We start from the raw sequence: 14,131 nt of genomic DNA on the forward strand, positions 1-14,131 counted from the left end.
CCCGCACACCGTGGCTGCCGCAGAGTGGACCGGCTTAGGAAGAGGAGACACCGTCTCCCACTGGTTGGTGATGGTGTCGTACCTGGAGTGAAAAAAAAAGAAAAAAAAGAAGAGGATTTTTAGATTATAGTAATTTCAACCTTGGATAAATCTGAATTAAAAACCAAACCAAAATAAATCAAGAGAAAAATCAGGTCAAGGTGCAAACTTTCCATTTCCATTAAACAAGATCCACAATGGGGAGTCTCTAAATGACCTAAACTCTAATGATTCTTACCAGTGGTAAAAAGATAAAGTTCCCACTGCTCTGAAATCGCTGTGAAACGCTCGTTTTGGCTGCAGGGCTGACAGATATAATTAGCAGAATGCCTACACCACCAGGGAAGATGAAAAAGACCAACTATTACGTACAATGACAGCAATTAAAGCAATTACACAAAGCAACATATGTTGGGAGCTACAAGCCATTAGTCTCTCGAGTTGGGCTGTGTGTCAGCGCTGAGCTTTGGACCTTTCTCACTGAGCCGTCTTTGGCACAGCCTAAAACTCAGCCGACCCAAACCGGCACCAACAGATGAAAGGGTCTGACACAATGGGCTGCATGACAACAAGACGCCGGCTTATGCGACTGTGCCCTTGTCAAAGGTTGGGAGTGCGTTTTTATGTATATTTCTGAAATTTGCATTTGTGTTTGGTGTGCGTGCTGCATGTGTTTAGACACGTGTTTGTGGGTGTGCGTGTGTTTTTGCCCCGTGGCTCCATTAGCGTAGCGTGTTAGCAGTGTAAACCCGTGTCCACGGGCCACTGATCAAAGCAGTGCCACCGACAGCCTTCCAGCTGAAGAAGGCCTCATTAAAGAGATGTAAACAGGTCCAGGATCTGTTGAAACACACATCTATTCAGACTAAAGCAAGCCTTCTTAATCAAGGTTCTCTCTGTATTATAAAAGAAAACCTTTCAAACTGTAGCCAATCTCCCCCAGGACAACAAACCTTACACATTAAACATTAATGAAGCAGGCTCCCGTACTGTAACTTAAAGGCATGTTACGTTTGATTTTTTTTTGCTGGTGCCAATGACCTTTCCTTTGGTGTTTTGCCTAATTTTAGCGAGCACACAGATGTCTACTTTCTCATCTGACGTACAGGTGTGCCATGAGATATATTTCAGTCTATGGAGGCCTTACTTCTGCACCTGGCATTGGAAGTCAGGTTGGAATCTCTGTTTGCATCCACCTTTTCTGTGAGAAGGCCGTTAGATAAAGTGCGAGAGGAGACGAGTGAATAAGCCTTTGGGAAAATTGTCTTTGGGGGTCTGATGATGTTGTTGGCAACACCTGCTGAGGGGATGAGTTTAGATCAACTGGCAGTCTGAGAAAGCGGTGACATAGAAGACACTTTGGGAGAGGTGGACTCGAAAGACTCCAGAGTGCCAATTAGCACTGTTTAAACAAGGACACACACACACACACACACACACACACACACACACACACACACACACACCCCCAACACAACAACACACACAAACACACACACACGTGTGGAGGTAACTGAGTGTTGCTGAGATTGAAGGACTAACATGTATCTCTCTGGCAGATGTAATTACCCCTCGAACCACATCGGGGGAGGTTCATAAATTTAAGGGTCAGACACTGTCGAGTGAAGCTGATTACGGGATAGACAAAAGACCGCCAGGACTACTGCAAACAGCTGGTCATGATGGAAAAAGACAAAGCAAAAGAAAAAAACGAAGCTCTCTATATTCCCTATTAAAGAAATTTGGAGCAATGTGACATCGTGCTGCTTTCATCCTCATGTTTGGTTTTAGAGCCTAAGCTTTTTTCAAGAACTGCATGCATCTGTTTACGTTGCACGGCAGCTGGATTCTTGCTATCTCACAAGAGGTTGAACCGAGAATCGCAGGATCCCATATCACACGAAAACCCATCGTGTCAGGATTCAAGTATTGCGTTTGTGTGCTAACAACAATGGACCGAACCAATCAGCTAGTCTTCCTGTAGGACTTTGTGGGTGTAGTTCAGATCATCACATTCTGAATCATGGATTTCATAATTATTTTTTCAACACTTTAAGGCAGTGAGAAAAGCAGAGAATAAACAAAAATACTAGATAATAATAATAGATAGATAACAATAGTCTGCAGATCTAGAAAATAGGTTTTCAAGGTCTTTATTGTGAACACGGCACAGATATTAAACCGTCAAAAGTGTAAGGAGTTGTGATAAGAGGAACATGTGCAGGTCAGATGAAACTCAGTGTCTCAGACGGTCTCAGAGGTCACGAATCTGATTGAATTCATTACACGTGTGATTCACCATCAAGCATTTAATATGAACCGTGACATCAGACTGACACTGAAATGATTGTCAGCGTGGGTGTATACGGTTTGATTATATCTCCAAGGCAGAGGAGGAGGAAGGAGAGAGACAGAGAGACAGAAAAACACACACACACACACACACACACACACACACACACACACACACACACACACACACACACACCCTTCATTATAAAAACAAAGACTATATCTCTCCTCTTAGCTCTGAAGCTCTCCTTCAGACAGAAAAGGCAGGCAGAGCTTTTTCACCGTCACTCAGACGCTGTTGGAGTTTATCCATCAACATGTTGCACAGCATTGATCGCTTTTTTTCTGAAGTGTTTATACATAAAGACTGATCACTGCATGGAGCCATGTAATCGGCTGTAGCTCCTGACAGGGCTCGTTTCATCACACAGGGACAATCATCTCCAAAATGTGACTGCGGGGTTACAACAGAGCAAACAATGCAGGATTGTGTTCCTTTATGTACTGAGAGAGACAGAGAGAGACAGAAAGAGAGACAGATAGAAAAGGGTAGATTATGAATGAAAGAAAGAGGCCAGGCTTTCAACTAGATTTGCCTCAGAGTATGTTCTCTGGCTGTAATCTGGATAAAGAAAAACAAGTTAATTCTCGATGCACGCACTGCGAATGACAAACAAATCAGAGTTACAATTCAATGTCAGCCAGGTGTACACGCAACCCACGCAGCGCAATTGTGTTGGTAAAAGAGTAACCAGCTAACGCTTCTCTGGCCTTTGCTCCCCACTGACCCAGCTGAATAAGAACCATAATGTTTGGTAACACCAGGCAAAGTTGGATCGTTGCCACTGAAATACAGTCACACCTGTCACGTGTGAGCATGGTGCATGCACTGCATAGTGCACATGAAGAATGAGATGCAACCTTGATCTGCCAGTCTGCAACCAACAATAGGGAGGGAGCATAAAGCCACCTTTTTTTATCATTTGGTGGTTTAATATGCCCCAGCAACACTCATTACGAGATCAAATAGGTGTATGAATATAACACAATTCCTTGCATATCTACTTGGGTTCTACTTCAAGTATCTATTTTGTATTTCACATGAGATTCAAACATATTAATAAACACCTTTAAAGGGTGAGTAATTCATTTTTTTTTTAAAATTTTGACCAAATCCCACCTAAACCAACAAAGTATTCCATCTCTTAATACTTGTGGACTCAGCTACAAGCCGTTTCATTTAAACTGAAGACATGAATATATGGATTCATTTTTTTTTTAAAGGCTAAATAACCTTCTTTTATAATAGCTGGGCACTGCAGTTTTTGAAGAAGAAAAAAAAGTGCATTTGTTGGTTTCTATTTTTGGTGGCAAATTAATAAATATGTTCTAGTCAATCAGCAGCAGGACGGTGAATGTGGAGTTTAATCAAAATAAACTACAGTGCCCATGTTCATTGCAATCAATAGTGGCCAACCGTTGGCTTTGACGACAAAGGGAATACTCGGTAATAATAATAATAATAATAATAATTGTTGGTTTTGGTCTTTTCATGATTTTTGTTGACAAAATATAAAATATGGCCAGCCTTGTCCTTATAAGCTATTATACGTCTGGTTTCTGACTATATTTCCAACTTGCTAACTCTGTATGAGCCTCTTTGTAGGTCACTGTTTCAATAGTTTGCAGTTTAAACTCAAAGACTGAGAGACTGAGCCTTGCCGTCAGGGCCAATGGACTCTGCGATGAGAAGATTGGCTGAGCTAGCTCTTTATCTCCATTTAAAAATACATCATTTTTGATGTTTTAGGCTGCGTCTCAACAGAAAGCTGTTCCAAAATCCATTTCTGTCCTCTTCAAAAATATGTGGGCTTCACCAGCTAAGACAATGACACTCAGTGATGACATCATCACAGACGAGCTGAGAAAGCATTAGCAGATACTGCCCTGTGGGCCCTCACTTTGTGATGTTAACTGGGAAACGTACATCTGAATCAGAGAGCATTAAAATGAATGGATTCAGTAAAGTGGCGTTATGCATTCAATTGGATTTGCTTGGTGGCATTACACGTCTAAAAGTGAGTGTGTGTGTGTGTGCGAGATCTATTTTTTCCCCTCCGTTTATGGAGCATCAAGGTTCAATAGAAAAGAGCGATTCATATAAAAATCATGAATCAGTAAGTGTGTATAATGTGATGGCAAAAAGAGTTAAACCCTCTTTAAAACTGATCACTTAGCCTCTATATTTCGGCCTTGACCTTCATAGTACATGGACTGGCTGTGTCTCTCACCACAACACACAAATGATGCAATCTAACCATGGAGAAGGCGCCCGAGGCATCACAGCCAATTCACTAATGTGGTTACCTGCAGGCGAGTGTGGATGATGAGCCACGCTTTTCTCTATACCTCGCTGTCTCTCTCTTTCACACACAATCACACACATACGATAAACTATAATAGATGGGCTGCCAGTCTCTGAGATACTGACACGTATCCATTTTCTCTGAGATACAAATTACAGCATAAACCTGAGAGTGAGAAATGAGAGTGGGGAGTAAGGAAAGAGGAAAGAAAAAAAAAAAAAAAAAAAAAAAACCTGCCTTGCTCAGATAACAAAACCACTCAGGCTATACACACCACAACACTGACAAAAAGATCCATTAAGTGGCAGAAGAGTACATCATGCTGCATTTAAAACCAAACTGGAATGCCATGCAAACACTTACTGCTAACAATAGCTACAGTATCCATACACAATTCAAATCCTAGATATTCAAACAGCTTGTAATGGAAGATACGGAAAAGACACTATGCTTATACCACACAGGTCCACAACAACACCTTTAAAAACTGAGTTTGTTCACTGGGATGCAATGGAAGTTGGTTGGGGGAAAAAAGCACAATGCATTAATTGCCTGCAGAGGAGAGCTGATGCTCTAGATTCTGGAGCAGAATCAGAACAGCAACTCATGCCCTTAAGTTACATTTTCATATCAATCCCTGCAACATCCCAGCTATCTCTCTCACTCGCATGAACGCTATCTCTCCGTCTCTTCTGCATTGTCTTCCTGCAGCCTACACGCACCCTCAGATGACCAAATCAAAGTGTCACTTTTGGTTTGGATCACATCTTTTTCTCCAAATGCTATAAAATTGACAAAAAACACCCACATTCAATAAAAGTAGTGAACTGAGTATTTATTTAACTTGTGAGGAGCATTGTTGGGAATCATCCACGTTACTATTTTGGAAAATTTGTTTGAAAGAAACCCAAATTTCTGATATAGAAACTTTTTGGAAAGGGGTCAAATTTAACCCAGAGACAACAGGAGGGTTAACCTCTCATCATCTAACACCCTCATCAGGTCTATATAGTACTTTGTCCAATACTTTGATTTATAGACCAATACCTGCAAAAACTGACATTCCCTCAACTGCACTTAATGTTTAGTGCTCATTCACATATGTAAGTTTGCTAACATGCTAGGCTAAGACAGTGAACATTGTAAACATGCTAATTTTCATAATTGTGAACATGTTAGCATGCTGATGTTAGCATTTAGCTCAAAGCCGTGTCTCAGTGCTGCAAGCATGTCTGTTGACTTTTGGTCTTGTTACAAGTGTTCTTCTGGTTTATTTAATTAGCTTACTTGCTCTTTCCTCTGTTTAATTCATAGATGAATTATATAAGCCCTCCCTGAGGAGATTTGGGCACTGAGTAACTAAACAATCAGGGATTATAAAGACAACAGTCTCATTTCAGTTAACCCCCAAGTTTGCAACCTCCCCCATCTGGTGTAAATAAACCAGTAGACCTCAATATCCAAAGATATTTGCATGCATCCCCATGCTCAACAGTCGTTTGATATGGTTCCTAAACTGCCATTGGAACAGGCACAGGAAGAGAGGCAGTGCACGTATATGTGAGTGCATCAATCTCTTATAGCCCTCTGTTTCCTGTCAGAAGCAGTTAACCGAGAGGTTGGGATTTGGCTTGAGGAAAACAGGGCTTCTGCGTGAATCAGCTCCTGCCTGGAGGGCATTAATAACTATTCGCACCAAAATATAGGCATCATTTGCTTACATTAACATTTTTCCTGTTTGCCAAGACTTCATTAGCAGCTAGGGGAAGAGAAAACCCCAACAGCATGACATATAAACTACTCTATAGAGTCCTGGTAAAGCAAAAAATATGTAGTTGAAATTGTCTGCTGAACTTTCGTTTTCATCAAACTGAGCTGTACATTTGTACGGTGCAGGTGGGCTGTTTTGACAAAGCAAGCCGCTGATACAGACTGTGGATGTTCATTTGAAATCATTCAACTGTGACTTCCTGCACATTTGCTACTGTAGTATCTCCTCCAAAATGCTTTCCTCACACCCACGCAATACCAGCGTCTGGATGAGGATGACAGGAAAGGGGCGAAGAAGGGAAATGTGACGGAAGGGGAAGATGGAGAAAGAGGAAGATGAAAAAACGGAATATTTTTCGCATTAATTTGAACGTCTATCAAGTCAGTCAATAGATCAGTAGCACATAAGGCGAACAGGCGAGCAAACATCCATTTTGGAGAGGAGGAGAAAGAGGAGTAGTGAGAGCGGGTGCGAGAGGACGAGAGTTTTAGAGTCTGTGTTGTGTCAGCTGCCATCTGTGTGTCAGAGCACATCACAGAAACTGTGAGGCCTATGCCCACACCTCCACCCGGCTGTCTGTTGGGCACGTCCACTGGCATATACCCGTCTCTCCAAACCACCACCGTCACTCGTTTTCTCAGACTTGCAGACGTTTTGCATTTTTGCCAGCACTTGGACACATGCGCACACATGATGTAGCACACAACTGCTGTCAATCCACGGTGGGTGTAGGGATATAAGTGAACTCACTGCATACCTTTTAGTCTACTGAGGCTGGACAAAAAAAAAGAAAATCGGTATCTATTCAACAACAAAGCTGTCCTTATTTGATTTGATTGAATATCTGTTTTTCTGAAACCTTAAATTGTTGGTATTTTAATGTCCTGTACTCAAACACCACGGTATCTGCACTGGGATCACCTTTTAGAGTCTAAAGCTATCTGGGTTTGGTTCCTTTTTATTTGTCTTAACAGTAAGACAATGTAATGCAATGTGATTATTTGTGGTTGCTAAGAGAAATGCCTAATGCATAATTATGGCCTTTAGTGTCTGAATGGTCAATGAACCCTATTTATAGGAAAGTTTACCTAATGTTTGAGTTAGAAAAGCAGAAATTAGGAATTATTTAGACTAAAATTAAAGAAAAGTATGTCATCTTTCACTCAATACTATTTCAAAACCTCTTCAATTTTTTTTCCAATGCTATAAAATTGAATAAGACACCCTAAAATTAATGAAAGTAGAGATTTGTACTTGCCAAAGAGCGTTGTTTGGAATCAATCATGTCATTTTGGGGAATTAAAAACAACATTGATATAGGAAACCGGGTCAATTTGACCCAAGGACAACACAAGGGTTAAAAATCCGAAATGCCAATATATATATATATATATATATTTTTTAAATCCAGAAACGCGTTACAAAATAACAGTAAATGGGTACATTGTAGGTGTAACAATGATAATGGAGAAGTACTATAACAGGAGATCCTTTATGATCTCAGCGTATCTAACATGCAATCTGACAGTTGTACAGATGTTTTTGATGGTCAAACACACACACACACACACACACACACACACACACACACACACACACACACACACACAACACACACACACACACACACACACACAACACAAACACACACACACACACACACACCACACACACACACCACACACACACACACACCTTTTGCTCCGCTCATTTCTCAAGCATGGCGGTACGCAAATTGTCAGAGATGAAAACTAAAACAGCAGGTTTTGTGACAACTAATTTAAACTTGTTTGTATGCACCTCTGTTCCCCGTGCTGATTCTCTCTGCATGCGACAGCTGTGTGTACCTGTGTGCTCTCCCTGGGTTGCTAATCAATGTTTGACGGTGAAAGCTACCGAGGTCTTGCAGAGGAAGGGCTCAATGCGTCGGTACTTCCAGTCCTATATGTGGGAAGCACGTCATTTTTAATCAGACATCACAAAAAACTACTTTGTCAGTGTTTGTGCACATACAATTGGGTATCTGGAGTAGAGCCCGACTGATATGAATATTTGGTTATTTAACCCTTGTGCTGTCTTCCTGTCAAAATTGAAAATAAACAGTTTTGGTGACAGTTTTCATCAATGTTTTAAACTTTTTTCAACCCTTTTAACTCTTTTTTCAATGTTTGTCACTTTTTTTTGACGTTTTCAACACTACGTACAATAACTTATTAACTTTAGTTTTACAGTTATTTTTGGAATTTATGGTATAGGAAATTAAACCTAATGTTTGAGTTAGAAAAGCAGAAATTACAAATTATTTAGACTAAAATTAAAGGAATGGATGTTGATGGAAAATCCCACACTGGAATTTGTCAACTTTTACTCAATACTATAAATAAACAGATTTCCCTGACATTGGTTATTTGTAGTTATTTATATGTTCTCACTAAAATAATATAATAATTTGTTTTGTCACAACATAACAGAGGAAAATCACAATATATTAATGGTCTGCCGTTGTTGATGTTGTAGAGCGTCCTCTGGTGGACACACTATGCAACGCCATCACTAACGGCGACGTTGTAAAGCGTCCTCTGGTGGACACACTATGCAACCCCATCACTAACAGGGACGTTGTAGAGCGTCCTCTGGTGGACAGACTATGCAACCCCATCACTAACAGGGACGTTGTAGAGCGTCCTCTGGTGGACAGACTATGCAACGCCAACTCTCATAACATGGTTGACTGTCCGTTTTTATTTTTTAAATATTCTATATATAATCTATCAGAATCATTTTTCATTATAAATATTCTGATGAATGAATTTACCTTTATTTTTTATTTATTTTTAATTTTTTTTTTTTAATCGGCCATTATAAATGCCGATACCGACAGATATATAATATCGGCCGATAATATGGGCCCGCCGAAATTCGGTCGAGCTCTAATCTGGAGTGCCTAACACCCCACAAACTATGAAATCAGACATCCCAGTAAATTGTTTTTCATGGGGTGCGTTGATCAGAAAACATGGGACTCAAAAAGCCCTTAAGATTGGTTTCCCCTTCCTATGTCACATGCAGGCTCATTAGAATATACCTCCCCCCATGTTAACCCACGGCTAAAGAACTGCTTTTGCTAAGGTGAGCCATATTTTTCTTGTATGCCAATCAGAGCAGACACCGGCGCTAAAATTGAGCATTTCAGACAGAAATACAGGTATATTCAGGCGGACAGTATGAGAAAAATAATGTGTTTTTTTTCTGTTAAAGCATGTAAACATATTCTAGTAGAAATCCAAAACACAAGTATGAACCTGAAAATTAACATATGTCTTCAAGACATGCATAAATGTTTAGTGCTGTACTCTCCTTTTATTAGGTTTTAGAGTTAGTAGTGGTATGCAGGGCCTGAAGTTAACTTTTTGTGACAACCAGTCACTGTGGCAGGTGGATTTAAAAATCCACCTGCCACAGTGACTTTTTACCAGCCTCATAAAAAGGTGAAAAACAGGAATGAACGTTCCAAAGCAGCAGTCGCATCCTCACCAACTGCGCTGCTTTCATGGACGTCAGTGCCTTCAGTCTTTGATAGTTTACAACATATCGCGTGTAGGTGGCTTTTTGATGACTCATGGTCCTTAATTGCTTCTAATTTGAAGTTTTTAATCTCGATTACAAAAGGATTTGACTTTGCTTTCTCTGAGCCATACACACGACAGTCACTGCAGTACATTTGTTCTGTACTGCTGTCATAAGTCAGCCCCTCGCCAACCTCGCCGTTGTTACCAATTGTCCACTTTGTATTAAAACGTCTTCTTTTACTTTCTTTGACTCATGCTCATCTTTTTGTTGGTTGTTTGTTTCAGCTGGCCTATTTACCCCCAGTGTACCTGTCAATCTACCTGCCACCCAATGTGGCAGGTAGATTGACAGGGTTACCCGCCAATTGCTAAATTAACCCGAATTTGGCAGGTGGTCGGGTGTTAATTTCAGGACCTGGTGGTTTGCATGAGTTTAGAGTAAGAAGGAAATATCAGATTATCATAATCAAAAATGTTATTCTTGTTAGATCCTCTTATTGTGAAATGTAATTCTTCCATATTTATAGCGTTATTATGAAGCAGATTCCAATACTACTGTAGTAAGCTGTCAGGCTTGTTGTTAGTTATCTGGAGTTGACACCTAATTACGACTAGGCTACATTTGAAGTTTTGAAGAGCTGGACCCTAGACTTGTTTGGCTTGTAACGCCTTAAAAAAAGGATTGATGGAGTCTTGCTCTCCGTATGGACGGCCTCGGACTATGTTTGTCTGACAAACTCAAGTCAAGGTCAGCCAAAAGACGCACACGCACACACTCGGCTGCCATCGCTGTAGGAGAACACACACAACTCATTAACTCTGATGGATTGCAGCACATTTCAGGCTAATAACACAGACATACGTGTACACACCATGCATAAATGCCCACTGCCACACACAAACAGCAGACTATGGCAGACTCGCGTATTAACACAGATGGACACGGACCTGTCCCCTCTGTGTCACCTTCAGCTAATCCTTGCGAGACAGAGAGCAATCCAGCCACTGGCCACACAAATTATCCCGTAATCCCACACAACCTGTGCTTGCAGATGTGCTGAACAACACTTGTGTAAACTTAAAAAGGCACCTTGAAAGACTATTAGAAAGAGAAGTTATTTGTGCCATGATAATAGTGTGTGCTCTTTAGTGGGTGTTTTTGTGTGTGTGTGTGTGTGTGTGTGTGTGTGTGTGTGTGTGCGTGCGTGCGTGCGCAGACGCAGATTTAATTGGATGGGAATGTCACATAGGACAGGGGACATGTGTGCTGTTGGTGGTGTAGGTCGTACACCAATTACTGCTCGGCACTTTTTAAAACTAGACAGGAGATGGAAGACTGAGACCCCACTTCATTAACAACGTAAGCCTCTGTGTTGTTAGCAGCCGTGTAGGGCAGCACTGTGGGGTGGCGGGTAGTGGGTAAAATTAAGACTGACACCCAAATTGCTGGGGAGATAGTGGCTGCAGCCAAAGCATGAGGTTAATTGCGGTTATTTTTTGTATGCATATTTTTAGGAAGCTACAAACTGGGTCACGTTACTGTTGTCTGTTGCAAAAATTACAATTAGTATGTAAACAGTGACATTAAAGCAAACTAAAAGAAGCAACAGTTCCCTTATGTTCATACACAGAGAGTTGTATGTACTGTATGCATGCATGTGCACATGTGCAATCTATTAATAAGGAATAAGAAAGGAGAAAGAAATAAGAAATGGAAAACAAACAAAACAATAATGGAAGGCGGAGGGTAAATCAAGTACTGCACATGAATTTAAAGAAGGGGAAAACTAAGCAGTTTCATCAATAAATAAATGGAAAAATATTAGAAAATAAGAGAGAGGGTCTTTCGCAAGATTGGCTTCCCTGAATGGGGCCCTTATATATTTTTTAATTTTTTAAAAGATAAATTATTTGGGGCATTTCAGGACTTTATTGTGTAGGACAGCTAAAGAAATGAAAGCGGAGAGAGAGGGGGGGGATTGACATGCAGCAAAGGGCCCGCTGCGTCGAGGGCGCCCGCTCTACCAACTGAGTTATCTGGGCGCCCGTGAATGGGGCCCTTAAATAAATGATTCCCATTTAAATAATAAAATTGCTTTTTGGTATACATACACACAAGAAAGCCCTGTACACAAGTTGAATAGCAGTGTCTGTACTTTTTTCACGTTGATGACTGCACCTTCACCTTGCGCACGCACGCGCACGCGCAACGCACACACACACACACGCACACACACACACACACACACACACACACACACACACACACACAAAATCTATATGTAACAACTAACCCTCCCACCTCCAGTGTCGATCTCTCCCTGGGCTATGCTTTCCTTTCTAAAGGTCAGTTGTTACTTCCTCCTGTGGGTGGGGGGGAGGCAAAATGACTGCCAACCGTCTCGGCGCACTCTGTCACATCCTAATCCCTGATAATTAGCCAGAGACACACTGCTGCAACTTGACTGACCACATGAACAACTGGGTGGCAGGCTGATACAAAACTTTTAATGTGCCTGGACCTGTGTTTTGGACAGAGAGGGATGCAAGGTGGAAGGGAGAGAAAGAGGATAGAAAAAGGCACAGAAAGAAGGCGAGAGGAAAAATGACTTGCCTATTGGTAAAGGCTGGAAATTGTCCAAAGTGCCAGCCCATCGTTTATCAACAAAGCAGAAGCACATACAGGTTGTGCTACTCATTACCTGCAGCCTCTCTGCCTCTCCCTAATCTCCTCAGGCACACCAGCCACTGCTCACCAATGTCTCTCTAGAACTGTCATGCATGCGCGCGCGCGCGCGCCCACACACACACACACACACACACACACACACAACACACACACAACCACACACACACACACACACACACACACACACACACACACACACACACACACACACACACACACACACACACACACCACACACACACACACACACACACACACACACACACACACACACACACACACACACACACACACACACACACACACACACACACGCACAAGCTCGTTGCATAATCTACCTCCTTGTCTCTGAGACCTCAGCACACCATTAGAAGAACTACAATAAAGACGAGACACTGTCTTCGCTCGAGCATGTCAGACAGATTCCACATCACCAGCCTCGCAGGCCCCAAATACACCCATCATCTCCTGCCCACCTAATCAGCGCTGTGAAGAGATGGAGGGAGCAATGGGACTGGAGAGGTTAGATATTGTGGTTAAAAGAGGAAACCAAGGGGGAGGATAGAGGGAGGCATGGAGAGAGAGAGAGAGAGAGAGAGAAATATGAGCGAGACATGATGATGTGCCTGATTTGGGCCCACTCTCTCTCAGCCTGGAGCCTCAAAATCACAGAGACACAGTAGCTTCTCCATGGAGCTGGGAAATGACTGTGCATGCACATGCAGTGCACAAAGTCTTCTCTCTGTATACACAGTACATATAGTCACACATTCATGAAGGCCTGTGTAGTATGTGAGACATGCGTCGACATTTAAAGTCTTAAAAGCACAGACGTACATAGGTAGAATAACTTTTGACTGAACTATTTGTGTGTAGCAGGACTGTTTTATTCATCACTTTATGTTTTGCACAGTGGTAGAAGAGTAGCTTTTATGATCAGCGAGTTTGATGATCACAGAATCTTGAAACCAGCTGACGATTATTTTATGTCATTGTTATTATATTCTTGCGGTACCATATTTAGGGCAGCAGCTACCAATAATGTTCATTATCCATTTATCTGTGGCTATTTTTTTCAATTAATTAATTCATTGTTTATACTATAAAAATCAGTCAGAAAAAAGGCCCCAAAATGGCCATCAATAGATTGTATGGTGAAGGTCCTGCAAAAACACTGAGAAAAGCAACTTTCAGAAGGTGGAAAAAGTTCATAGGACTTGACAAATTACTTTGTTTATTAACTATTAAAATTATTGGTGACTGAAATTCGGTCAATCGAAAAAAAATAATGAATTGACTAATAATGTCAGCATTGCTACAGCAATTAAGTGCTAAATAGCAGAAGCATTAAAAATGTCTAGACTGCTTTATCTAAGTGTTAAGTAACTTTGACAAAAACGAATGC

At 41.3% G+C, this 14,131-nt stretch overlaps 1 protein-coding gene across 5 annotated transcripts in view; it reads right to left on the reverse strand.

Moving 5' to 3' along the window:
• The window catches only part of klhl29 (kelch like family member 29), a 225,089-nt gene that overhangs the window by 18,189 nt on the left and 192,769 nt on the right, over positions 1-14,131 (reverse strand). For all 5 annotated transcript variants that reach the window (XM_032543533.1, XM_032543535.1, XM_032543537.1 and 2 more), the window contains one exon: positions 1-82. This exon is cut by the window's left edge and continues 112 nt beyond it. In XM_032543533.1, coding sequence (XP_032399424.1) covers positions 1-82 — 82 coding nt within the window. The remainder of the gene's footprint in view (positions 83-14,131) is intronic.

This window comes from Etheostoma spectabile, chromosome 18 (genome assembly GCF_008692095.1).
Source record: "Etheostoma spectabile isolate EspeVRDwgs_2016 chromosome 18, UIUC_Espe_1.0, whole genome shotgun sequence".
NCBI classification, from domain to species: domain Eukaryota; kingdom Metazoa; phylum Chordata; class Actinopteri; order Perciformes; family Percidae; genus Etheostoma; species Etheostoma spectabile.